Genomic DNA, 27120 nt, shown 5'->3' with positions numbered 1-27120 from the left:
TTTATATAATCCTCTTTCATAATGCAGCATAATTCATAAACAAACCAGCTGTGCCTGCTTTTCTTTTGAAGACCCTGTAGTCATAATAAATCTCCTAAGTCGAGTCTTTCAAACAAAATAGTTCTTATAGAAGGAAAAATAATTTATATATTTGTATATGTGCATACACATTTAGAATGACCTTTGTGGAGAGGATTTTTAAATTTTTGTTTGTAAAACAAACATATCTCTGAGTAAATATGACTATACATTAAGCATTTAAATACAAAATCATTTTGCATTTTTGGATTTCTTATTTGGGTCCTTAATTTGATTAGATTTGAATGCAAGGGAACTATCTAGTAGTTGGGACCAGCTCTTGGCTTGGTGATAAGCTTATTGGATAAAAAACTAGCAAATACTTTGTTCTTAAAATTTTTTAAATAGGATTACTCTTTTCAAGTGTACCACTTAAAAAGCCCCAAAATCTATTTTCTTTTACCTTCACTCTCCCCTGTAAAATTATTTTTAATCTGATTTTTTAAGGTTTATTATGTTTAAATCTGAGAGGAAGTGTGCCAAAAGAAAGAAAAGGGGCATGCATGCAACAATAATGCAAAAAAAAAAAAGCAACAAAACAAAGCAGGAAAATACTCCAAGTCCTTTTCATTTATTTAATTAAATTTGGTGCTTTAGTTTGTATCTGAATTTTCACTTATCTATGCAATTATGCTTGTTTTATATTTAAGTACTTGACTCAGTGATATGTTTACTATAAATTTTATTTTGAAAGTTTGTTTATAGAACTTAAGTTTTACTAGTGAAACCAGGATAAGAAAAAAATAACAAAATTTGCTGGCACAGATATGGCACATATCATTTGGTAACTAAAATTTATTTTATAGTTAAAAATTGATTTGTTGTATAAAGGGCTAAAAGAACATTGCCTTTGCCTTCTTATTTTTTTCCTCTCTTTAAAAGGAGCATTATGGAAAAATAAACTATATTTCAAAGTCTTGGTGAACTTTTGTTGCTGTTCTAAATTCAGCAAGCTACTGGATGCTTAATTGTGAAACAGAAATCAGAGTAATTGTTAGTAACCTTTATTCATTTTACTTCATAGCATTACTGTTTTATGTAATGTGACAATTCAAGAGACAATATGCATCACCATCCCAAAATCCTTAAGATAGAGGAATGACCAAACATAACAGGGGAATGCAACTATGGACTAAAGTAAACTTATAATTGTTCTAGTAATGTGCGAACTTGTATCCTTGATATAAAGACAGTGATCACTAGAGGTTCTAAGAGGCGGGAGAGGGAAGAGTAGGTGTCATGGGGCATTTTTGGGACATTGGAATTGCTTTGCATGGCACTGCAATGATGGATACAGGCCATTATACATTTTGTCAAAACCTATAAAATTCTGTGGTGCAAAGTATAAACAAACTACAGATCATGGTTAGGAGCAGTGCTTCAAAATGTGTTCATCAATTGTAACAAATGTACCACACTACTGAAAGATGTCAATGAGGGAAAGTGGGGGAAGGGATAGGGGGTGAGATATAGGGAAATCCCCTATATTTTTGATGTAACATTTATGTAATCTAAGCTTCTTTAAAAAAAAGGCAGGAAAAAAATTCCCTTGAGGGGTTCAATAGCAGGTAGGAGCTAGGAGAAGAATCAGAGAACCTGAAGACAAGACGATGGAAAATCATCCAGTCTGAGGAGCAGAAAGAAGAATGAAGAAAACTGAACAGAGCCTTGGGAACCTGTGGGACACTATCAAATGTGCCAATTAATACATTGTGGGAATCCCAAAAGGGGAAGGGGCAGAGAGAATATTCAAAGAAATAATGGGTAAAAACTTCCCAAATTTAATGAAAGACATGGATATACACATAAAAGATGCTCAATGAACTCAAAAAGGATAAATCCACAGATCCACACCATGACATATTGTAATTAAACTGTCAGATGCCAAAGAGAGAGAATTCAGAAAGTCACAAGACAAAAGCAATGTCACATACAAGCAATCCTCAATAAAATTGTGCTAATCTGTCACCAGGAACCATGGAGGTAAGGTGGCAGTGACATATTTAAAGAGCTGAAAGCAAAAAATTGCCAACCAACAATTCTATATATTCAAAACTGTCTTTCAAAAATGAAGGATTAAGACATTCCCAGGTAAACTGATGCTAAAGAGTTTTGCAGGTTGAAAGCAAAGGACACTAGACAATAGATAAAAGTTGAAGAAATAAGGATCTCTAGTAAGCTAGATGTGGATAATTATAAATGTCTGTATTATTGTATTTTGGTTTTTAACTCCACTTTTTACTTTCTATAATATCTAAAAGGCAATTGCATAAAATGAAGTGAAAACTTTTTTAGAAAGAGCTAATATAATAGAGCTCTAAGAAAATAGTGTATCTTTAACTTCTGATTGGGGAATGGGATGAGGGGAAGTTATTCTTGCCTAACTAAATAAACCAATATTTGGGTAGTATACAATATTATGAAATGTTAAAACCTATATTAAAAATAATAAAATATTTTGCAATTGCATAAAAAATGTGAAAAATTAATTTTCTTAAGACAACTAAGGTTTTCTCTTACATCACTCAGTTGGGAAATCTGTTGAGCATGAGAACCACGCCTAGTTGTTTGGAATCAAGAAACAATTTCTAATGTCTAGTATGAGCCAGGTACTATGCAAGGTGAGGGGTCTACAAGAATCCTGTAAGGAACTCATCTGTGAAGGTGAGGGAATAGGAAGGCATGTCTCTAGTCTGTCAGAAGTTAACACTATCTTTTTTACAGTTAGGACATGCTCAGTGAGTAGCTGGGGATTGAATCATTAAACATGCTCTTCCATTGGAGAGGCTGTAGCTCCCTTAATGAGAGAAGAGGTTATTTTTTTTACAAACTCTTGAAGTCTATTTGGGGAGCTGAACCTAATACTACCACATTAGGATCTAAGTTAGCCCACACGGCAAACCTCAGTCCCTAAATAATTCATTTATATGTCAGAATGGCATTCACTTCCAATACCAGAGACCCCTTGTTCCGAGAGCACTGTCAACCCTTTCCTTTCAGTTTACGGTCAGTGTGTAAGGTTTTCTAATCATCCAAAAAAGTACATGACTCCATGACTGTTCATTTTTTTCTATCAAAGTTGTCTGTCTTAGCAATTTGCTTTGCTATAGGAGTGAAACTGTGATGTATATCTGCCTTAATAACATTTTAGAACCTGGAAAAGACCTTAGAAATAATCTAATTGCACTCATTTTTATAGATGAAGCTGAAACCCAAGAGTAGCCTGTTATACAGACGTTAGTCCCATGCTCTTTCTTACATCCTGCAACACTGACTCTTTCCTCTATGAAAAGAATATCTGGCTACATGCTAAGCTAAGTGAGCTAAGACCTCACTTATACAGAGTTTTAAGATGAGGTACGAAGGCTACAATATGAATCCTGAAACAGTCAGCTTCAATTATCCATATATATACCCAAAGATACAAGCATGGCAGTGCAAGGGAGCCACTGCATGAATAATCCCAAGTAGTGAAAAATTAAATTTTACTAATTCTACAAACATGATCATTATATTTCTGTGATATTATCTATGAGATGGGGTAATTGTCCCAATTTTACAGACTAATCATTAAAGGAAAATGATTAAATGCATAGCTCACAGACCAGATGGTAGAGGGAAGCAGCCCAAGAGTGTGTTGGGTGGCACTTAGGTAAAAGATGCCAACAGTGAGGCTTTAAATTGTTATAGCAGCATTATGGAGTATTAGGAATTCATAACATTTGAAAATACGTGTATGACAGCTTTGTCCCTTTTCGGTAATTTTATATTCTTGGTATACCCAATATAAGTTTAATTAATAACTTTAAAACTGCTTAAGTAGGTTTCTGTTTTTTCCTTTTCAACTAGTCAAGTAGAAAAGAAAAAAAAAACTGCTATTTCTCATTGAGTACAGCAAACGCATAGCCAGAAGTTAGTTCACCAAAACTTGGAAGCTGAATATTATTGAGTTGGCATCATTTAAGATTATAAAGAAGATTCTAAAATACTATTATCTTCCCAAAGAAGATAATCAGCATAAAACTCGTTTAAATGCTGTTTTGTGAAACTGTATATTTATATAATATTAAAATTATTTATAGCTTTTGGCTATGTATGCTTCACAAAACCTTAAATTTTAAGAAGTAAGGTGATTGTATTAGAACACCTCACAACATTATTTGCTTTTTTCTGTTTTGGTTTAACTTATGTTTCCCAAACATCTAGAATAGTGCCTGGCTCATAGCAAGGGCTCAATATATATTTGATGAATGAAAGAATGAATGAATCTTAACTAACCAAAGGAAGCCACTTGAGGAAATACTCCTCACTTTGGGAGCAACATCCAGTTCAAAAGGTAAATGCAAGAGTTTTCAAAACACTTTCTAGCTTTTCCTCCCCTTTCTTTGTGGTAGTAAAATGTTAAAGTAGGACTGCTTTGTTCATTAAGACTTGCCCTTACAGTCCACTTTAGCTTGGCAGTCAATAGATTTTGCTCACTTAATGCTACCTCAGAAACTCTCTCCAAGTGGCACATATAAGCTCTAGGCTGATAAAACAGCCTTCAAACCATACCAGAAAATGTGCAAACATCCTTGAGCTAGGATCTATTTAGTTACTTCTGATGATGATAATACAGGAATTTAATACACACACTTATACTAGCTCACTAGGACATATCTCCTTTACTTTCTGCAGATATATAGTTCCTGGCGTTTGAAATTAAGAGGTTTTGTTTCCTATATGCAAATACTGCAGATACAGAGATGAGAATGACTGTATTTGTACTGTTCCCTGATAATTCTTCAAATAATAAGTCTAATTTGCCAGTCTCTTTTTGGTGAGTATGTCTTTTCTTATATTATTATTTTCCAGCACACAGTGCTTTTTACTTTGAGAAGGGCACAACTTTCTAGTAGTTTATGACATCTTTGAAGAAAAATGCCATCTTTTTTGTGTGAGTACAGTGATTCCTCAATAGTAACTCATTTAATCATGGAGGTATGAATTTTAGATGACTCCAAGGGAGATAAGACAGAGTCCCACTGTACATGTAGTTTAAAAAATCTTGGTGCCTAAATTCATTTCAAAGCAAGTATCATATTATTTGAGCATCTGGAGGCATCAAAAGCACTTTTCAAAATTTGCTTTTGATGGCACCATTTACTGCTTGTTAAAATATTGTTTCTTTTCTGGTTTCTTTCATTGACCTATCTTAATCTGCTATAGCAATTCTGGTTATGAGCTGGGTAAGATATGACAACACTTAGGAAAATGGTGTTATTAATCTTTTAAAATGAGGAATTTTATATTTTTATATTTAATCATAAGTCAAAATAAATAAGAAAAACATCAAACCTATACAAAATGCCAGTAACTTTTTAAATCTTTACACCAAATACTATTAATCAGAGACTAACATTAGAATTGTAATACTTCTTAAATATAAACTAGGACTCTTGGCAAATGAAACCATGCCAAATTAATCATTCTCAAAGGGAAAAAATAGTTAAATATCAGCAATTAGAAACAATATTTTTTTAAAATACCATCTTCTTTGTTCCTTCATCATTTCAACTTAAAAAGTCAACCCAAAACTGGTCAGATTCATGCCATCTATGCAAACTGAGAGGCCTTCATTTGTATGCCTTAGCAAGCAAAGTACCATATGCGTATTACAGTTAATGTGATAATATATATTAGCTTTAATTTAAACATAGATTTAAAGAAAACTTTATCCCCACCAAAGAAAAATACAACATTCACGTTGTAGAGGTTACAGTGGAAACACAAGGTGCAGCCACACAGATAGCAGTCTGAAAATTATCTGGAAGAATCCTGTCAAACCCATCCCCCAAACCATGTTTTTGTGGCAGTATAAATGAAGGAAGAAGGGACGTAACATAGTACACTTCACAAAAGATCACCCACTCACAACAGGATCTGGAAAAAGCACAGGAGAGATAATGGAACCGTTTGCAAGTGTATTTGTGAGAAAAACACATCAGTGAAAAATATGCAGTGCTTGATGTATTTACATAGGACATGCGTTTTTAAATTATTTGATTCTCATATTATCTCTGGTTAATGATTAGAGGTGTCATTTATTATTTTTAATTCCCAATTTGAAAATTACAAAATAATATTTTATGGCTAATAGGCTAAATACCAGCTATTAACAACAAAGACCAATGAACTCAGTTAAGAAACATGAATTGAACTTGAGTTTACCTTCCTCTATTATTAATTTTAACTTAAAAAAATAATGTGCTTTACCTTGAGAGAACTGGTGTTAATAGCATGGCTGCCTTGGTAGAACCACAAAGACAATTTCATTTACTAGTGACCACAGTGAAGGCAGAATATATTCAGCTCTGGATATTAAAGTTTAACAGAAACACAACTCATGAATTTGGAAAATGTACTTCCTTCTATTGATATGAGCTAGTATTTTATAACCATAACAAACGTAATTCTTCCAACAAAGCTAATTTTACCGAGAGAATTTGTCTTTCGTTTTAAATGGCCAGTGTAGAAGGTGTAATAAAAATAAAGAATGTAGCTTTTCCCCCTGCCAGATAAGCAATAACTACCTGTGATAAACAATTTATATAATTTTATATACACTTGGCTTTGAACTATTTCAGAAGTAAACCACTAAAATGTCCAGCCATGTTTAAGTCACAGAGAATGATTTTGATATTATAAAATAAGAATTCTTCAGAGATTTACCATTCCTACATCAAGAAGATCCCTGAAAAACAGTGTGATCTATCTAACAACCTATAACCAGTTGGGTACTGACTGTATGTACTGACTGTATGCACAGTATTTGCTAGATGTTGCTAAACTTCTCACGTTTCCCAAAGAGCTCTCATTCTAGTTCTGATGCTTGAGGTCTGTCCAGATATTGTGCATTTGCAAAACCCACTCTGGGCAAGTACCTTGAAAATTTTACCTTCAATAAGATTCACAAAGCCTTTCAGACTAACAGATGTTTCTGAATTGGGAAAATTCCATTTGCTAGCAACTGGCTGCAGCAAATTTGTTAGATTTTCATTTTCCTAGAAACATAGGATGTGAAGGAACAGAATAGCAGGAGGGAATCACAGATGGGAAGGAAGAGTATCTCCAGAGAAGATGAGAAAAATTCACGCTCTATACTGCATTCATCTGTAAAAAGATAAAATGTGATTAAGTTTATTACACTGCTCTTGCAAAATGGAGATTCATATATTTAAAATTACTTGTTCAATCTAGAATGGAGTAGTTAGCATACATTCCCAATAGCAAACTACAACCATGGAGTGAGAAGGCCTTCAGTCTCTACTATCCTTTTTCCTGGACCAATCTGTGACCTTTTAAACTACCTAGGCTGATGGATTATTTCTCTGAAGCCTGCTGGCTTAATTTTGTGAAGTCATCCAGACGGCTAAACCTTTTTGCTGTTATGCAAGTCTGGAGACAGAGCAATGTGGCGAATCTGTTCATGTAAAAACCAGTGAGATAATTCTGAACTATATGCCAGAGGGAGGGCAAGAGGGAGGAAAGGAGAAATGATGAATTTTCCTTAACTGTCACTCAGTAGGCATAATAAGCACATGTGTTTCAGGTAGTCTGGAGAAATAGAATGACTGAAAACCCCTTCACACTCCCCTAGCAATGCCTTCTGCCCAGCTGCCTTGATTAGAACAATTTACTCATCTAAAGACCACCAGCCCACCACTGGCTTCCTCTCTGGCTTCATACTGGTCTTTCCCACTACCCTAGTGGTTCTCAGCCAGGGGCGAGTCTGCCCCAGGAGACATTATGGAATGTGTGGAAGCTTTTTTCATTTCATGACTGAGTGGTGGGTCATGTTCTACAGGCATCTCATGGGTAAAGGCAGGGATGCTGATAAACACTCCACAATGCACAGGACAGTCTCCCAAAACAAAGGATTACCTGGTTCCAAATGTCAAGAGTGCCAAGACTGAGAAGCCCTGACCCAGACCGTAAGCTTCTTGAGAACTGAGACAATTTTTAAAATTTTCTTTTTCACTAGTATGTGGAACACAGTGGGCTCTTAAGAAAATTATTTGGAATTAAAAAGCACAATGGTGGTTTTGCCCATATGTTTCAATGTGCCTGACAGAGCAAAAGTGTGATTCAGACTGTGGACCTTGGGGATTCAAATCTTGTCTGCGTCTTTTCAGCTATGTGACCTTGACATGTTACATAACCTCTCTAAATGTCAAGGTCCTCCTCTACTGAAAGGAGGCTAATAATACCTAGCTAATAGGGTTTTTTGAAAGATTAGACAGCATATGTAAAATGCCCACTACAGTAGATGCATAATAGTAGACAATTCATATTCCTATTATTATCATTATGACCTCTAGCCTAAGGCCTCTAACAGAGTACACTGGTTTTCCTGTAGCCCAAGAGGGAAAAGTTTCTTGTTCAGGAAACAAGACTAAACTGAATACCCAAGTCATGTTACAGAAAACAGCAGTGCTTTGGTTGTCTTGGACAATCTCCTTGGGAGCCTGTGGTCCTCTTGCTCCTGAGGTTGCACCAGATGTTAGCTCCAGTGCTGCCCCAGTCTATAGCTGCAGTCTCCAGACTGGCAGAAACCAAGCTCCAACAGAGGTCATGGCCAAGGCTGGGGACAGGCAAACCATGGTGAGTCTACCCAATTTAGAGATTAAGCCCCCTGTTATTTCGTCTCACCAGTGCTATATTATAACCTCTTTTAGCTCTTTACATCTTCTATAGGTTTATCTGGAGACTTCAGTAGTGTGTGTGTGTATGTGTGTGTACGTATGAAATATATATTTTAGCCCACAAATGAAATAAATGAAATCATCTGCAATGGAATGGCTACAGGGGGCAGCCAGAGACTAAAAAACCACTTCCCAGCATTTGTTTAGAGTATTTAAGTTATTATCACACTATCATTCTGAGAGTATAGAAAAAGTAGTCATACTGATTATGCAGATGGGGGGAACTGAACTAATCCATTTTATTTTCTGTGGGTCACAGGGAGACAATGGCAAAGACAGAGTTGGAACTAAGATTTCCAAATCCCAAAGACAGGACTTATCACCCAAAGGCCTTATCTACATAAAACAGAATAAAACAAACTCAGTCCTGTGCACACAGCTTTTTAGATACCAAGTTCTAAATGAACCAATAATTAGGTTTTTGTGAAAGGCACTCTAGGAGAGTGGACAAGAGCATGTACTCTGCAGACATACTGAATGTGTTCAAATATTCTACCATTTACTAACTGCTTGATCTTAAATTCCTTAACTTTTGGGGACCTCTGTTTCCACATCTATAAAAATGGGAATAAGAATAACTTACTCAGGAGGTTGTTGTGAGGACTGAAAAAGTTAATACCCATGAAGTGCCTAGTATATGGTATACACGTAATAAATGTCACCTATCGTGGTGCTGGTGGTGGTGGTGGTGGTGGTGATGTTAGAACTTCCTCAGGAACATCAAAGGAAGCATAAAAGAAGATTGCCTTGTTTCTGGGGCCCACCTACATATCTTATATTTTGCATCAAACTTTTTTGGTATCATTTTTATATGATGCATTTTTCAGCAGAGCTGGGAGCTACAGCTCAACAAAGGATGCCACCTTACCCTTAGAAAAAGTTTACTGTACACCTGCCAATAGGAAATGAATGAACTGTTTTGCTATTACACTAACAAGGCACTTTTCTAAGTGACTTTTTCATTCTCAGCAGTCAGGAAAGGAGTAGGAAAGTATGGTCTCTTAAAGATTTTAGCCGGTGCTTCTGAAGAAAGGACAAGAAGAAAGATACACATCAGAAATCTGAATGTAAGCAGATGCTACTGAAGCCATACAAAGGCACTTCCTGAACACATGGACATATGGCCAGGAATGTTTGAAGAGTGGAACCCCTCTGCCCCATCCCTCATCTTTTCTCACCCTTCCTTCTTCCCTCATTGGTGAGACATATTCTTTGCCAAGCACCAGTAATAAAGATTTTTTTAAAGCATTAAACAAAATAAAAAACAAACTGGAATAGCTTCATATGGAAAAGAGCTTAAAATTAACAGTATCAGCAAAAATCGAGCCAACCAAACAAAATCTTTAAATGGAAGAATTTAAAGCTGAAAGGCAAGCAATACTATTTGTTATGTTGAAAATTATTCTCCCAGAGGAAGATTCTCTTTTGATGACAATCATTTTGCAGTTTCTACCAGCACACTAATTAACTATTTCACTCCTTTAACATTTTACTCTGGGTAAGCCCTTCATCGAAGCTCCAGGTGCTAGCAGTACAAATATAAAGGAGCAGTTCTCAAAGATAAAGGAGAAATTTTCACTGCTGTTAAGGATAAGTCTCTACAATTATTATAACTCCCAAACATTACTCCCCTTCCATCCTAAAAGTAAACACTCCTTCACCTAGACGCAGCTTAAAGAATCAGCCAAAGGCAAACTATTTTTAGGGAAATCTTAGTGCCTTGATATAAAAAACTTCTACATGGACAACATCAAAGGGCAGAGAGGGAACTTTTCAATATTTGAAATATCACTTTTTTTTGAAGGTTCCTAATGCAAGGAATAAAAATCCTAGTGATTATGTAGCTTGTTCAAACACAGTAGGGTCCAAGCTTGTCATGGCTCAACTGAAAAATGCCCTTTTCTTGGCTTTGCCAGAGGATTCATTCCTCTGGTATCTGCTGCCCTGGCTCTGCCCCCACCATTGCTAAGAACATCCCTGCCATGGTACTTACCATACTGTCAAATTCTACAGACCCCACCATCCGAGACACCTCATCAAATTCCTCAGGAGACATGGGGAGAAGGTTGTCCGTAGTCTGAAGTCTAGAAGGGTGACTAAAATGGATAGAGAAAGGAAAAGTAGGCTTTAACATCCAAATTAAGAAAGCAGTGGGATAAACTTAACATTTTATCTTTTGCCTGAGAGTAAATTATCATTGTACTGTATTTTTATTTCCAACAGGTCAATACACTTGCAAAACACATTTGAAAACCTATAGATCATGGGAGATCCCAACCCAGTCCCTTGGGAAACTTATTGGACTCTAGAGATGTGAGTAAGCAACAGCCACAGTGGGTGCTGTGACACTTCTGCCTGGTGAGATCTAGATGCGAGCATGTGCAGCCATGTCACCCGGAGACGACGACACCTCTTGGCTTACCCTGGACAAAGAAGCACCAGAGAAACATCTGGAGAGTCCCTCATCCCTACCTTGAGGTTTGTATGCAGATAAAGCTGCTCCACACAGTGTTTTTACATGAAGGCTACATCCATTCACCCCAAGACAGGGCTGCGGGCCAAATAACTGACAATGACTTTTCCAAAATTTTTGCTACCTTTTACAAAATGAAACAACAAAATAAAAGCAAGAGGAAAAAGTGTATCTCAATCATTAATTTGGTCTTTTCTAGATTGAAAAGAACTACTTTCCAACTCTGATCAATTTTTGTTCATTTTATTTAAACTTTTTCAAAGTTATCACTTTTTGGAAAACTTATAGACCTTAAATACAATTTTTTTTTTGTTTTTTGTTTTTTCTTAAGGCGATAAAATGCTGATTGGCAGTGACACTGGGATCTCTAATTAGGATCTTTCCAAAAATCTCGACTGTGATGGCAGCAGCAATTACTGTGGAAAAGCAAATTACAAGCATCTTCGAAAGGCCCCAGCCAGGAGCAAGGCTGGCATGAGGTGGTTAAACATGGTACTCTTCAGTGTTCACTTACACTTCAGACACAGAAATCAATTCAGTCTTGATGTATCCAGTTCCTTTAGGGCCATCAAGTTCCATTGGTTCTGGTGCTAGAAGCAAACACACCAGGTACACTTTTCATCAGCAGAGATAATACAAGACCAGAATAATCAACTCTCTCTTCAATTAAAATTTTGCAGTTTTTCTTAACTGTGAGATTAAAGTCCTGTAACTTTAAGAGGTTATGACCTACCTCCTTTGGTCACCTAAAATCCAGGTGGAATGCAGAAGCAACTAGCAGTAAAGGGAGGGGATTTCAGTCCTTTTCTCCTTTCAAGGCTTGAAATCCTACAAGAAGCTAGAGCCCAAAATGTGCAAAGTTGTATCTCGTTTAGTGGTACTAGCCCAGCTTTCAAGGTAAGCTGGGAGCATCTTCGTTCCCAAGTAACTGACCTAATACTAAGGTTTTTATACAGAGAAATAATCAACTTTATTGGCATGTTCCAAACCAAACAGATCTAACTTGAACTTTCTCATATTCAATTCAGTGAAGATGGAGATGCAGGAGATCTGTGTTCTAAGCTTAGACCTACTCTTAACAATCATTACCAATGAATATGTGATCTATTTAACTAATTGGGTCACCCTGAATAAACTGCTTTCCATCTCCTGGGCCTCAGTTTCCTCACTTTTAACATGTGCAGGCTAGCATAAATCAATTGGCCATAATCTTCATATCCTTTTTCCATGTGGAAAAAGTAGCAATGTCACGAAAAAACACCCCGTTTAAAAAAAAAAGTTATTCCTTTTTTTATCAGCTGTATCAGGACAAATAAAGTCTTGTTTTTCAACTGGGCTGCTGAAACATAACTGGGCTGCTATTACCAATTGAAAAGAAGGGGGTGGATTAATGACATAACATGGGGTAGCTTGTGCGGATACCCTGTACTTACAAGGCAAGGGAAAGTTTGTGTTATTAAACCTGAGTCTTGAAAATCTTTGGACAATAACAAAACAAGATCACTCAGTTGCAAGAAATGACTGTGATGAGCTATTTATTTCCCATCAGGGCAATGACTGCTTGCTTCCCCTACTTACCTTCTTTTGGCCTGGAGTAATACTTTCCGAAGGCATGGTCTTTATCAATATTTGGATACAGATACTTCAAGGGATTCTCTGGAATATTTTCAGCAGCCATGACTTTGTAATTGCGTATGATATCAGGGAAAGTAACAGCAGAAAGTTCTTTCTTTGTGTAGGGTTCAACCGCATGGAAATAAGGTTCTAAAAAGAAGAAAACCTGAGTGAGCCCCATGGAATGGCCCAAAATAATAGAGGAGAGAAAAAAAGCCCTGTAGAGTTTATGGATTTGAGTGAACCTGGTAAGAACTCATAGTAGTTACAAGTACAACAGAGTATACAGCTTTGTTTCTAACTAAATTATAATCCTTTCTTTAAAAGAGGAAATAAAAAGGCAGTCATTACTCTCCAAAATACTGCATTTGTGATTATATGCTCAGATTTGCAAATCTGGCCAAAAGAGGATAATTAAACAGCTGTAAAAGCCTGCATCTTCAACAACATGCTACCCATAGGCAGATAAATAATTACTACTTGGGTCACCATGGCTTAAGCCATAGATGAAGCTAATAAAAGATAAGATTGCTTTCTGTTTTTCTTTTCATATTGAAAAAATATTTTTTAATAAGGGATGATGATAAATGAAATACAACTAGTTAAACAAAAAAGACCCTCTTTCTACTTTCCCCTCTAATCCTTAATGTAATAAAGCACAGCTGGGAAATAGATGTGGCTCAAGTAACAGGGCTTCTGCCTACCACATGGGAGGACCCGGTTCGATCCCTGGGACCTCCTGGTGAAATAGAAGAGAAAGGGTGCCTGCAGGGTGAGCCAGTGCCCTCACGGTGAGCCAAGTGCCCATGCAGCAAGCCTAGTGCCCATGTGGTGAGCCAAGTGCCCACGCAAGTGAGTCATGCAGCAAGATGACAATGCAACAAAAGAGAGACAAGGGGAGAGTCAAGGTGAAGTGTAGAAGAGACAAGGAACTGAGGTGGCACAACTGACAGGGAACCTCTCTCCACACCAGAGGTCACTAGGAGTGAATCCTAGAGGAGAAAGATGAGAAGACAAAAAGAGAAACAGATACACAAGATCACACAGCAAATGGACACAGACAGAAAAAACAGCAGGGTGGGGTAGGGAAAGAAAAAAAAAGCACAGCTTAATTCACTCCTGCTCTTATTTCCAGGCTTAATGAGAATTCTCCTTCCTAAGTTATCCACAATTCTTAGGAGTACACACTCCAAAGGCTGCTGTTGTGGTGCTATGGGGACCCAGCCTTAGGTCCTCGGACTACACTGGCATCCTATGTCCTAGTAGCTTGTGCTGCCCTGGTTAAACTTCTCTGGTCAACAAAGGTTCTTCATCTTTTGTCGATTAGCACATTGTCTCCATCTCTCAGCTTATTCAGGAAGGAAACTGCCAGTAGAGCAGTAGAGAAGAGTAAAAGGGTAGGCTCTAACATCTACTGCCTACCTCTGACTCTGATCCCAGCTCTCCTGCCCTTTCATCAGAAGAAGAAATAAAAAGAATGAGAAAAGTATCCCATCTTGTTGCTTCTTCCCACTGAAAGCATAAAAGTCACGGAAACAAATCAGTTTTCCTTCAATCCTCCAAACATAGCAAACTATAAGCAAGAGTGAAAAGTAATCACTTTCATCATTTTCTCATCTCAGCTGCTCAGCCTTATCCCCAGAAACCTGCTGTATAATGCCAAGGCTTTCCAAGTCTTATCCCTCCTGTTTGGTTAAGTAGAAATTCAATATATAACAGAGATAAACTTGCAGCTGCTCCATTTGAAGGCAGGGCAGAGGGCTGCAGTTCATCCACAGCCACTGCCCCAAAACCCCAGGCTCACAGGTGCACAGAGGTTATCAGTGGTGGGGCTTCTCCCAAAATCTGTCCCTAGCTGACCACCTAATCCTCATGGGGAGAAAAGAACTGGATTTTGATAAGAGGGACAAAGTTGTTTTATTTTTAAGAAATTTAAGAGAAAAATAGAGTAATATGTTTCCAACCAGAAAATTTAAAAACTGTTAAGAGGCTTTTTTTTTAGTTAAAGAAAATAGATTTATTTACATCAAAAGAGAAACCAGGGCTTTTAAGCAGTTCTCAACCACAGCTGCTCATTAGAATCACCTGGAAAGCCTGTACGATCCTAGTGCCAGGCCAGGCCTTGAACCAATCAGATCAGAATCTAGGCATCTAGCACCAGCGTTTTTAAAGCTCCCCAGGTGCTCCAATGTGCAGCTGAAGTGGATATCTGCTCTTTTAAAGGGTCTTGGAAGTCAAAATGTGTTCCAATCTCTAAAGAATTAACCTTTTATTGATGGAATTTCAGAGCTGTAGGGGGAGATATTTGGGCAGAAAATGCCTTCCAGTTTCCTCTCAAGTCCACCCAGACACCCAAGGACCACTTTTCCAATTGATGCACAAAGCAGTCTTAGGTAGTCTCAGCACTTGCTTAAGCCACCTACTGAATACGTGACTCGCAAAGGAAGGTTCTCTCAGTAGCCTGCAGAGGTTCAAAGTCTCCAGTTGCAAATTTAAGCTTACATCATTTTTAGGGAATCACTTTAGAAAGAAAATTATTTCATCTTATTTCTGTAAAGCAACACATCTGTGTATTTCAATGTGGAATTACCCTTAGTGTATCTGAAAGTTTATGTCTGTGGAGAACGTTTCCTTCCAAAAACAGTTTACAGGTTATACTGCCTGGAATTCTGGATCTACAGATAACAAAACTGACAAAAAAGAAAAAATGTGGCCTTGTCTTTTAGAAACCATCTTTTCCACAATACATTCTAGACACGGAGTCACAAACATTCATGGTGATGTATCAAATCCTGTCTGGGAGCCTCAGCTCGGGGGCAGTATAGGATATGCAATTTTGTCAAAAGTTCATTATCTGTGTGAGCTGATTTGCAGAGAATGGTTTTCACAAACACGGGGCAACCAGTACGTGCACAGGGGCAAGTATGCTCAGCTGTCCATGGCTTACCGCCTCCGTTCTGGGACCTCTCCACCCAGGTGAAGGTTATGGCTCCTTCCCGGCAACTCTCACTGAACCGAAGCAGAAAAGTCCCGGGCTGCTGGTCCTTCAGCAAGGCGCGCTCTCGCTCCTTGCTTATGAAGCCCACGATACACCTGGACATCGACAGGATGGACAGAGGTGCTTTGTGGTCTAATCACAATTTTAATTTTCACATTAACTTATAAATGACTGAAACTTGACAAAAGAACATATGATAAACAAGAGGTTCTGAGGGGAAGGAGAGGGAAGAAGAGGTGTAACATGGGGCATTTTTCAGACATTGGAATTGCTCTGCATGACACTGCAGTGACGGATCAGGCCATTATACATTTTGTCAAAACCTAGAAAAATGTGCAGGCCATTATGCATTTTGTCAAAACCTAGAAAAATGTAACCAATCATGGTTGTTACCAGACTAATCAAAGACGTTAATGAGGAAAATTGTGGGAGGGGGAGGGGATAGGGGATATGGGAGCCCCCTTTATTTTTGATGTATCATTTATATAATCTAAAGCTTCTCTAAAAATAAAATTTATTAAAAAAAATCACAACATGCTGCCAGTAGGATGCTATAGATGCTTAATACATATATACTTGCTAGCTTTATAAACATTTTATTTTCACAGGCTGATTTTAAAGGTCATGAAAATATCTGAATTTCCTGCATCTTTTTATACTGGAGAGGAAGGCCCAGGCAATACATTTTCATATTCTAGAACTTCTGATCTAGTTAAAGCCATCACTGACATATCAGCTGGCCCTGGGAATGACCTAGACAGAAAGAATTTACCGAGTTCAAAAGTTGTGTTTTCTTCCTTCCTGTAAGCAATATAATAGTTGCTCAATAAATTTTTGTTGAATAACTGCATGCATGATGACATTCAGAGTTGTTTTTTAACTTAGCTTTGAAAATACATATACGTATCGCACAAAAGGGTAAGTTCCATCCTATGAAGTTCTATTCTCAAGAAGTCTTGAAAGGACAGCCCACGAGCACACGCCTCTGCTATATGTCAAATAATGAAGTCCAGGTCAGGCCTGCCTTGGCCTTGCAGTCATGGAGCATGAGCTAAGAATATGTTTCAAAATTACATCTATGGGTTGCCCTTACCCATCATTCCAGAGAGACAGCAGGTGTTTTTTAATGAGTTCAAGGATGCTTTCAATCCAAAGCCAGAAAGGAAAATTCTTATCATTTATATTTTCCTGAAATCATACAAAGGCACTCATGAGGAACAAAGAAGTCCCAGTGACTTCCACCCCCACCCCACTAAGGTACTGATTTGCGAAGGCTCCCCAGCTGCGAGGGCTAGAAGGGCTGTACAGGGCGACAGCAGTTCCTCTGCAGGAACATCACCACCTCCACGGGAACCTCCGTCCCTCCCCTCTTATCAGCATTCAGACACCAGAATTTCACTTCCCTTGGCCAGGCTCTGCTTCCCTCTCTAAACAGTAGCAAACCAGCAAGGGAATCATGGAAGCAGAAGCTCCCCTCACACTAGTCAACTCCACGGGAAGCAGCTGTCAGCACTGCCTGGCAGCTTCTGCGGGGCCTCATTCCCTCCACTGGTCCCTCTGCTCGAGGAGGCTGGCCAACAAGCACCTGGCCACCAGCCCTTCACATGGACGTGGCTTAAATGCTGCCAGGCAAGGGCCAGTGGGAGGGAGCATAAGACTCATTTTGGATATAAAACAATGTTTTTGGGCAGACAGGAGCTTCCTGTCAGACTCACACTTGGATACCAACCCTCCACCCTGAAGGGAAGTAAACAACTCAGCCTAGGGGTTCCTTGGCTGGCTGGCACCCGAGCCAAAGTAAGCAAACAGTTACGTGAGGATGACAGTGAGAAACAGAAGAACCTCTACAACAAGCAAAAACAACTCAGACAGGCATAAAACCAACCTAGTACTCACCTTACAAAACCTTGTCCATGGAATGAGACCATCAGGGCCAGCATTAGGACCTAAACAATAAAAACAAGCTTCATCAGCAAACTGAAACCAATTTTTTTTTCTTGATTGGACTAATTGCTCTTGCATTTGTGTTCCAAGAAAAGAGCTAACACCCGAAAAGGGAAGACTTGTATGTGCAGAGTTGACATTCTCATATGTTAATGCTAAATTAATTGGACAATTATCATGTGATATGAAAGAACATAAGCAAAACAGTCTAAAAATGTGCATTTTCATGGCACAAATAATGAATGGCATATTTTGGGACACCTTCCTTTCGTGGACGCACCACAAAGCCTCACCATCCACTCTCTTTCTCTCCTTTGAAAAGAGGAGTGTGCTCCTCTTAAAATCCCTCTTCAAATTACATTCCTTACCAAGACCATCAGCCTTTTGGTCTTGCTTTCTGCATTAAATCTAAGCCTGTCCACTAGCTTTCTAGAGGAGCCTCGAGAGTCCCTCTCTGCCCAATAGTATTTCCCACTGCATCCCTTTATTTCCTCAGCAGAGTTCCGTCTCCCAATAACCAAGTATTCCAACTTTTCCAAGTTCAAATGAAGTCCAAAGTCACACCTAGTCCCACAATAAAACTTGCCTTTACAAGTTTATTTTAGATGCTAGTGAGGTGTTTCCCTGGGCCCTCCTCCAAAAAGACATGGCAGGGGGAAAAGGAGGTTAAGGGGACAGTTTGATCCAAATCAAAAGCCAGGTAAGAAATTACCTATAAAAACTAAAGCATCCTGGGCTATGAGAGGTGGTAAGCCCATTTCCTTTCTTTTAAAAGAACCTCAAATAAGTCATTACAGGCAGAAGAGATCTCTTTCTTAACGCTCACCAAATAAGGAAACGTAATAAAGTGAATTTTATCCTTTTTATCAAGTAGTACAACACCCCCACTACACAGACATGGCTAAGAGAAGGCCCTGTTGAGAGCCATCTGGTTAGGAAGAGCCCACTGGTGTTTGCAGTGTAGGCAGTTCTGCTGTGCAGAAGGCAAATATCGATAAAAGTTATTCACTATCATTTCAGAGAAACAGTTCAGACACTCCCACCATTCACTGAAGATCTGACCTTGAAATCACTGGATCATTCACCTGCTTAGTGTGGAAGACTAATAAATCCACTGATGCTAGTCACACAGGGAGTACTCTACCATGGCCTGGATCCTGTCCAATCAGGCACAACTGCCTGGCAGAGGGATGGCCTCTTGCCATGGACAGTGTCTTCTACCTGGGCCCACCGTATAGAAAAGCCTAGGGTTTGCACTGTGCAGAGGGAAGGCCCCAGAACCTTACTCCTCCCAGGCCAGGACTTTCCTTTTTCTCCCCAAGGCAATAAGACTTCCTCTTTCTTGTCAAAGAACTTACTTTAGTCACAATACATTTTACTTAATTCAAAAACCCATCTCAGAAACGTTAACAATAGACAATTGGGGAAATGACTGATTTAATTCTTATCAGGTAGGTATCTCCTTCCAAGGTGCGGTATAGTCCTCACTTAGCCACAATAAGCTGCAGCTTGAAAAGCTAAAAGATTTTAATACTCTTCTACCTTTCACAAAATAGATAGCAAGGAGGGAAAAAGAGAAAAATAGCAAGTACAGATGTTTTCATGAATGTCAAGTTTTATACACACAAGAGAGTTAATATGCTCATACCAAGAAGCTTCTCTCCCAACATGCTCAGCTGGTCCACATTGAGACCTCTTTTGGTGACAGAAGAAAACTGCCAGCTCAGCACCTCTGACAGCTGAGACCATCGTGCACAAGGTGGGTTCAGGAAGAAGGACAGATTCTAAAGAGAAAACACCCAAAAGCTTAAGGGCTACTAAGAGGCCATCGGTCACCAGACAGGTGTCAAAACATGAACCTGTCGCAAAGTTCAATTCTAGTTTATATGGAGAAGTTTTCACAACAGGGGAAAATAAATAATCAACAGGAGCATTTTTATAAGAGTGTCACATGCTGGTAAGTAGATGTATACATTAAATAAAAAGAACAATAAAGGGACTTTTCCTCAATAAAAGCTGTATGAAATTAATCTACTGCCCGAGCTTTTTCACATAAAAGGGGAATCATAATTCTCATTTCTAATATATCTGACACATACACAGGCTTCAGTTTTTGAGAATTACTCAAGACTTTAGCAAAGCCAGGTCAGTCAGGTCATTTTTCCCTCAACATATGGCTGGTAGGAGCTATTTCAGATTAGAAGGAGCTAGAGCCCAGGGTCCCTGGTTAAGCCCTGTTTTCCATACCCTGGGTTCTGCCACCAACATGTTGTACCATAAGATAGAGGCCCAACCACTCGGGAGCTGGCTGACGTTGGAGATCACCACGATGGGCAGAGAGGTCGTCTGAAAGATGAAAAGACTTTGAGATTGAGTCCCGGAAAGAGGGCATTCAGAGAACTCTGCAGCCTTGAAAAATAAGCAGTGGATTATTTGTAAATGTGCATGAAGCTATACTTGAAAATTGAAAATGTAAAGTTATATCCTTTTGTTCTTAGTTCAGTTTATCTTTGATAGAGCATTCAGTTAAAAAATAAGTCTCCAGATACCCTAGCTAAAAAATTAGCACAGGATATCTACATTTGAACATTTAGCTTATAGATCCTGAAGGTTAATTCAATTCTCCAGCTTCCTGAATCATTACATTAATATCAAAATAATATTAGCCAGAAAAGATCATCCTTTTTAGCAATTAAGTAAATATCTCTGAAACAAAAATCAAGAAAAAATATATACATAGAAATTTAAAGTAAAAACTTAAAAAAGGAAAAGGTTTTCTACTTCTGGACCATGTGAGTCTTACCTCGAGGTCAATTACCAAACCAGGTTGGCACAACTGGGTTTCGAAACTAAGAGAGTGAAGCTCTTCAGTAACAATGAGTGGGCCCTTAAAATAGAAAAGAAAAAAAAGAATTCATTCACAGATCCTGCAACTTTCAAAAGCTTAATAAATACCGCACCCGATGATAGAAATCCTGAATCCCATCAGTGTCAACTCAGAATAAGTCTCCAATTTTCAACAGTCTAGCCCAGGTTTAATTATTGTGGATATCTCGGTGTGTTTTTAAAGGTCAGATTTCTGAAATGATGGCAAGGGAAAACATCAACGGGGAAATAGCTTCTTACGGGTTTATTCGTGACCGGGGGCGGCCTGGCCCTCTGCCCAATCTGCCCACCCGTGGCCCCACACAGACTGCACACCTCACACAGACCGGGATGGAAAGCGTACATGTACTTCAAGTCAACAGATTTGCATAAGCCTAGCAGGTCATAATGTACCTTAGTTTGCCTAGAAAGCCTTGGCTTTCAAAATGCCTCCCTGCCCATTATCTCATGTGAGCATTACAATTTAGAATTAGGGTGAGGCAGCCTCTATCCCGGTTTACAGGAGAGGAAACCAATTCCCAGGAAGTGTAAGTGACTCACCAAGGTCACAAAGACAATTAAGGTTCAAATACAGCTAGAGAGTGAGTCCTTGAGCTCCCAAGGCTGGAGTTCGTCCCACCATTCCACAAGCCTCCACTGCTAAGTGGGTGAAAGGAGGGCAGGCTGTGCATACACAAAGGACAAAAATTTCCAAACCAAAATAACTCGACATTTCTCTCCTTTGTCTATATTTCATTTCTGAATGCATCACAAACATAACTCCTCAAGCTTGTAAAAAAAAGTAATGAAGGGAAGACACGGCCATTGGGGAAGGGATAAAATGGCCAGAAAAGTCTCTCAGCACTATAATTTTCCCAGCACAGTAGTAATAAAACTGGCCTCCAGTTCCAGCTCTGATAGTAGTTCCCAGGGAACTCTTAGTTCCTGTGACTCAAATCCTTCACCTGTAAGATATGAACAGTACAAAAGCCTGCCCTGTAAGATAAAAACAGTACAAAAGCCTGCCATTCCCACTCCCCTGCGGAGTCCGAAGCTCATCTGCTGCTCTGTGCGGTGTCCCTGGCCAGCCTCCAGGGCACTGACCTGCCCTTGTGACACCCCTGCCTGATAGGGCCCGTTCACTAGACTCTCACCTCGTTAGTTCTGGTGCCAGCATTTTTCTGTTCCTTCAGTTGCTATAAAACAAGAAACCATCCTAGTCAATGGCACGTTAATTGTCAAGAGTTGCTGTTTTCATTTACAAACCAGACCAAAGTTAGGACTAGAAATAAGAGGCACATGAGGGAAACGGACTTTGGCCCAGTGGTTAGGGCGTCCGTCTACCATATGGGAGGTCCGCGGTTCAAACCCCGGGCCTCCTTGACCCGTGTGGAGCTGGCCATGCACAGCGCTGATGCGCGCAAGGAGTGCCTTGCCACGCAAGGGTGTCCCCAGCGTGGGGGAGCCCCACGCGCAAGGAGTGCACCCGTGAGGAGAGCCGCCCAGCGCGAAGGAGGGAGCAGCCTGCCCAGGAATGGCGCCGCCCACACTTCCCGTGCCGCTGACGACAACAGAAGCGGACAAAGAAACAAGACGCAGCAAATAGACACCAAGAACAGACAACCAGGGGAGGGGGGGAATTAAATAAATAAATAAATCTTTAAAAAAAAAAAAAAAGAGGCACATGAAAGCATATTCACAAGGGCAAGAGATGAAATAACCCTGGTGTGGGTTCATGAGCAGGTGTGCCTTTCCCCAGCAGCCCGGCACCATGTGTACTCCATGAGTCTGGAGACAGCCCAGGAATCACATCCTGCTTCCTTCCCCACCGGCAAACTTTCCTGAAAGATTCCTCATTACCTTCATAACTGCTTCCTGTCCCTCATACTCAGGGTACAGCTTCTCTCCCTACCACCCCGTTCCTTCTGCACAGTCTTCCAGGTTAGGCCAAGGGGCCCCAGGACCAACCAAGAATGCCCTTGAAAGGACCTGAATCCCTGAGCTTTCACAGGAGCAGCTGGGGGTGCCCCAGGGAGCTCTGCACTCTGCCAGTGCTCCTGCTTTTGGACCAAGGCTCTCGCACACAATGGCTAGCTCCCTAGTTATGAGTTTTGTTGATTCATGAGATGGTCATTAACGAAAAACCTCTCTGCAGGCTCAGGGCTCAGGGAGGGTGCCCAGCTCACCACCAGCACACCTTCAGAACAGCTGGCAGGCCCCACATTTTCACTGAGGCTGCAAGTAGACACCTGCCCACTTAGAACACTCCTGCTGGGTTCCTACTGCCTGGTGGAGTGGCCCCTACTTCTCTGGAGACAAAACAGGTTGCAGTGGAGGCAGTGATTGTGGGCGAGACTCCAGGAAGGAGAATGTGCTGAAGGGGGCCAAGGAGAGAACCCTGGGGTACGGTCACACGTGGAGGGAAGGAGGACTGGTCAGAGGTATAGAAGCAATAACTTTTGGGGAAATCACAAGAATTTAGAGGAAGTGTCAGTAACACTGTGGAAGCAGCAAGTGTGGATTCTTTATGTGTTCTCCCCAAAGGAGTGTCTCCCAGAGACAGAATGGGAGAAAGCATAGTACAAAGTCCCGGGGAAAAGAGTAGGGACAAAGATTCCCCAAGTGGTGGTGATGTGAAGTCAGCTGCCAGCCACAAGCTCTGGAAAATCTTCTCCTAAGGACACCCTCCACACCACACACTTTCACGAGCAGGTTGTTCTATTGAAAAAGTCCTAAAAAACCAGCAACAATGTAAAAGAAGGAGAATATTGGATTCCATACCAGATGTCGAAACTCTGCCGCCAGACTTCCATTGGTGGACTCCTCCATGTTCATCACTTTCGTATGTGTGCCCAGTATGTTGAACTTTCTAAATCTATACAACACAAGATACAAGTATTTAAAGGCTTTGAACTATTAAACAAACAAAAACGGATAGCAAAATATAGTTCAAAGTACTTCACGTACCCCTTTACTGTATTCCTCTCACTCACATCTCTGACAAAAAAAAAAGTTTCAATTAAAATATTGAAATACATGTATAAGTAAAAGATAAATAAAAAATACATTTATAGCTGTGGGTTTTCTGGCCCTTCCATTCACTCACTCATTCCCTCAAGCAATCAGGACTACCTCTGCTAGATACTGCTGAGTGACCTGGGGCCTCATGTTGCTCATTTGTACAATGTGCTAACAGGCAACTCTATAGGACATTGTGAAGAGTGAGCTAGTTAACGGGTACAAAGAGAACATAGCAAACCCTTAATAAATGTAAGCCAGTTATTATTTATTGAACTACTACTTACTTTGCGCTAAGCACTATGGATTCCATAGGAAACACTCACTGCTCTGTGGTCACAGGACTCAGGATCTTTCAATGTGACCAGCTTAATTTTCTTATTTTTGTTCTCTACTATCTTTAATGCTCTCGTCAAAGTATCAGAACAGTCAATTGTTTGGGAGATCTGGCAAGTTCAAATTTTAAATCTGAGGTTTCAAATCTTGAGAGGCTTTGCATCTTAAGTCAATTCAGCGATTACTTTGTTGTGTTCTGGCTAAGTAATGCACCTATTAAGTCTGTTGGTGCAGGTTAGAAATTCTTAGCCCACTCTAGTAAATGAGTTGGCTACCCCTCCTTCCCTACCACAACCAGGTCACTGCTTTCGTAAATGACAATCACCATTACCTACGAGCCTTATTTTCCCCTGCTTGAAAAGAAAAAGAATTTAAAATAAAAGTTGCTTTCTCAAAGCTAAGAATAAAAAATCCGCAACCGGAACAGGCAGAAAAAACAAAAAGCATTAACAAACTGGAGAAGATACCGAGCTAAAGCAGAATGTGGCAAATGGCCACAAAACCTTTGTGGCTCCTCTTTTCAAAAGATGGTATTTATTTCCCCACCCCTTGAATCTGGGTTGGTCTTGACTTGCTCAAACAAACAAAGTGTTGGGGGGATGCTGCATAAACTCCAGGTCTAGGCCACCAGAGGGCCGGCACACTGCCCAGGCTGGCTTCCTTCAGAGACCCTTGGAGGAGGACCTCAGACCTCACACTAGACGACCCAGCTCCTACCAAGCCCACCAAGACCAGAAGAACCACCTACAACCCACAAAATTGAGAGAAAAAATAAGTTTTTGAGAGGTAAGCCTCTGATTTTGTTATGCTGCAAAGCTAACTGATACACTGAGAAACCAATAATGATGGCAGGGGTAAAAAATAAAGGCAAAGACTGCGCTGCAAGTAAGAATATTCTTACAGGAGTGGAAAGAGACAAAAAGCCAGAGGAAAATGATCTGGATTATCATAAATGGTTCTGAAACCTGCTCATCTGGTACGTTACCACAAGCCAACAAAAGCATTGGCTGTATCCAGGGCCCATGCTGCTCCTTAGGAAGTGTCAGGTCGAGAGTCTAAGGGCACAGTGGGATGGGCCTGACTATCTGGATCCCCATTTGAGATGCTGGGTCCCTGGGACCTTCCTGCTCAGGAGAGACAAGGGTGAATCCCATGGCTCTGTGCAGCTATCCCAAGATGCCACTGACCTCACTCCAGAAACAACCCCGCCACTAGCCAGAGTCAAGGCAGTCAGGAGGATCTTCAGCCTTGCAGTCGGTCAAGAACTGTCCTCTGGGGCTGGCGCACCAAGTCTACCTCTTTGCAACTTGATAATTACAATCTCATCTGCATAAAATACACTCATTCTCCAGTTCATTTATAATGTACAAAGGCACAGTCATGCTGACATCAGCTCTAGGGGAAGCTCCCAACACCCAGAAAAGGAGCTATCGATTTAGATCTGCTAGGACCATTAGGGATGGTCCTCATGGGTCCAACTAAGAACCTTTGCTCACCCACAGCAGTGTCAGGATCCTGGGCTCAGGCTTTGGTCACCTAGTGATACAAATTTCCCCAGTGAAGCCAAGAAAACCACTTATTGAACATTCAGCACATGTACTCATTTAAGGGAGGAGACCATGTCTGGTTAACAAAAACGGCATTTCAACAGGACATGTTTTTTAGACAATGTTAAAGATCTCTTACTTGTCAAATAAGACTTTGACTTTTAAATTATAATTTAGCTCCTGTAACTTCACCAGCAGTCTGAAAAGAAAAACGAAAGTCATTACTTTAAAAATTACTTATTATAATGTGTATATTATATAAATTCCTATCTATGGACATTTACATTTCTGCTCCCCACCACCATAATCAGTGCCGGATTTGACATCCTCATACATCTCTCTTGGCATATTTTTAAATTGTACTGATATGATAAATTTTGAGCTTAGGAAATGCTAAGGCAAAACTGCAACATTAAATTCTGATAGAAAACAGCACCAATTTACATTCCCACCAAAAATTAGTGGGGGTACCTGTTTTCCTATATAACCTAGCCAATTCCTTTTACCAAAACTTGTGTCTAACTTGTATCTCCCATTGGAAGAAAATAAACTCTCTAACCCACAGTCAGGAAAATGAGAGCCAAATTCATAATCCTAAGAGGGGAGTGTGGAAGAACAGAAAGGAGTGCTGCGTGGACAATCAGTTGTCCCTCTGCTCTCAGAAGCTGGAGATTTAGGGAGGAACCCCCTCACATCTCAGGTCAGCTGCGTGTAGTGGAGAAGGAAGGTGGGATAAATTCTAGTGCCCCTTCTGGCTGAGGGTTCGAGAACTCCACAGGCACTCAAGTGTGGTGCTACAAAACTGATAGGGAAAGCAGCACCCATGGACGTAAATCAGTAGCACCCCATAAAAAAGGATTAGGGCTAATTCTGAAAGCAAGTCCAATTCTTCAGAGTCCAGCTGCTCTTCAAGAGGAATGGTTAAATGACTGCAGCCATTCAACAGAATAAAGTTTAAGGCCACACGTTCTCTGATGGAAATATTTCTACAATGCCAAGGAGAAAAAGCAAGCCATAAAACAATATATGTAGCATAACCCCAATTTTCAAAAATAAAACATTTTATGTATATATATTTATGTGTGTGTATATATGTGTGTGTATATATTCGTCTAGACATGGACAAAACGCTTGAAGGACACTGGACTGTTTACTGTGCTTGTCTATAGATGTTTAGATTACAGATAATTTAGAAAATCTGATGAAAGTTATGAATCCACTTACCAGAAAAACATGTGTGTCATAAATCCATATCTACACACACTGCAAACAGTTTCAGGGGTTCATTAAAGAATCATGCACCAGAGGAGATAGATGAGGTTGCTAGGAACTACTACTCTCTACTAAATACAGTTTCTACTGGGTCTGGAGTCCTTTCTACAGTGAGCATGTATTAGTTTTACAATTGGAGAAAATCAAGCATGTGTGTATATATATCTATATCTATTATACTTCTATTCTGAATATAAAAAACAGACTCTTGGATGCTCTAAATAAGAATTC

The 27120-nt window shown here is 39.8% G+C and overlaps 1 protein-coding gene across 1 annotated transcript in view; it reads right to left on the bottom strand.

The window, feature by feature from the left end:
• Nucleotides 1–1066: 1066 nt before the first annotated feature.
• STAT1 (signal transducer and activator of transcription 1) overlaps nucleotides 1067–27120 on the bottom strand; it is a 59701-nt gene continuing 33647 nt past the window's right edge. Inside the window, exons 11-24 of the mRNA XM_058300490.2 lie at nucleotides 25757–25816; nucleotides 23684–23713; nucleotides 23498–23591; nucleotides 21871–21912; nucleotides 20655–20738; nucleotides 20099–20197; nucleotides 19500–19635; nucleotides 17804–17853; nucleotides 17001–17095; nucleotides 15857–16002; nucleotides 12874–13059; nucleotides 11810–11885; nucleotides 10816–10918; nucleotides 1067–7230 (exon numbers count right to left, since the gene is read on the bottom strand). Coding sequence (XP_058156473.1) covers nucleotides 7216–7230; nucleotides 10816–10918; nucleotides 11810–11885; nucleotides 12874–13059; nucleotides 15857–16002; nucleotides 17001–17095; nucleotides 17804–17853; nucleotides 19500–19635; nucleotides 20099–20197; nucleotides 20655–20738; nucleotides 21871–21912; nucleotides 23498–23591; nucleotides 23684–23713; nucleotides 25757–25816 — 1216 coding nt within the window. The 3' untranslated portion in view covers nucleotides 1067–7215. The remainder of the gene's footprint in view (nucleotides 7231–10815; nucleotides 10919–11809; nucleotides 11886–12873; nucleotides 13060–15856; nucleotides 16003–17000; nucleotides 17096–17803; nucleotides 17854–19499; nucleotides 19636–20098; nucleotides 20198–20654; nucleotides 20739–21870; nucleotides 21913–23497; nucleotides 23592–23683; nucleotides 23714–25756; nucleotides 25817–27120) is intronic.

This window comes from Dasypus novemcinctus, chromosome 7 (assembly GCF_030445035.2).
Source record: "Dasypus novemcinctus isolate mDasNov1 chromosome 7, mDasNov1.1.hap2, whole genome shotgun sequence".
Classification (NCBI taxonomy): Eukaryota; Metazoa; Chordata; class Mammalia; order Cingulata; family Dasypodidae; genus Dasypus; species Dasypus novemcinctus.
This window is presented reverse-complemented; position numbering and strand designations above follow the sequence as displayed.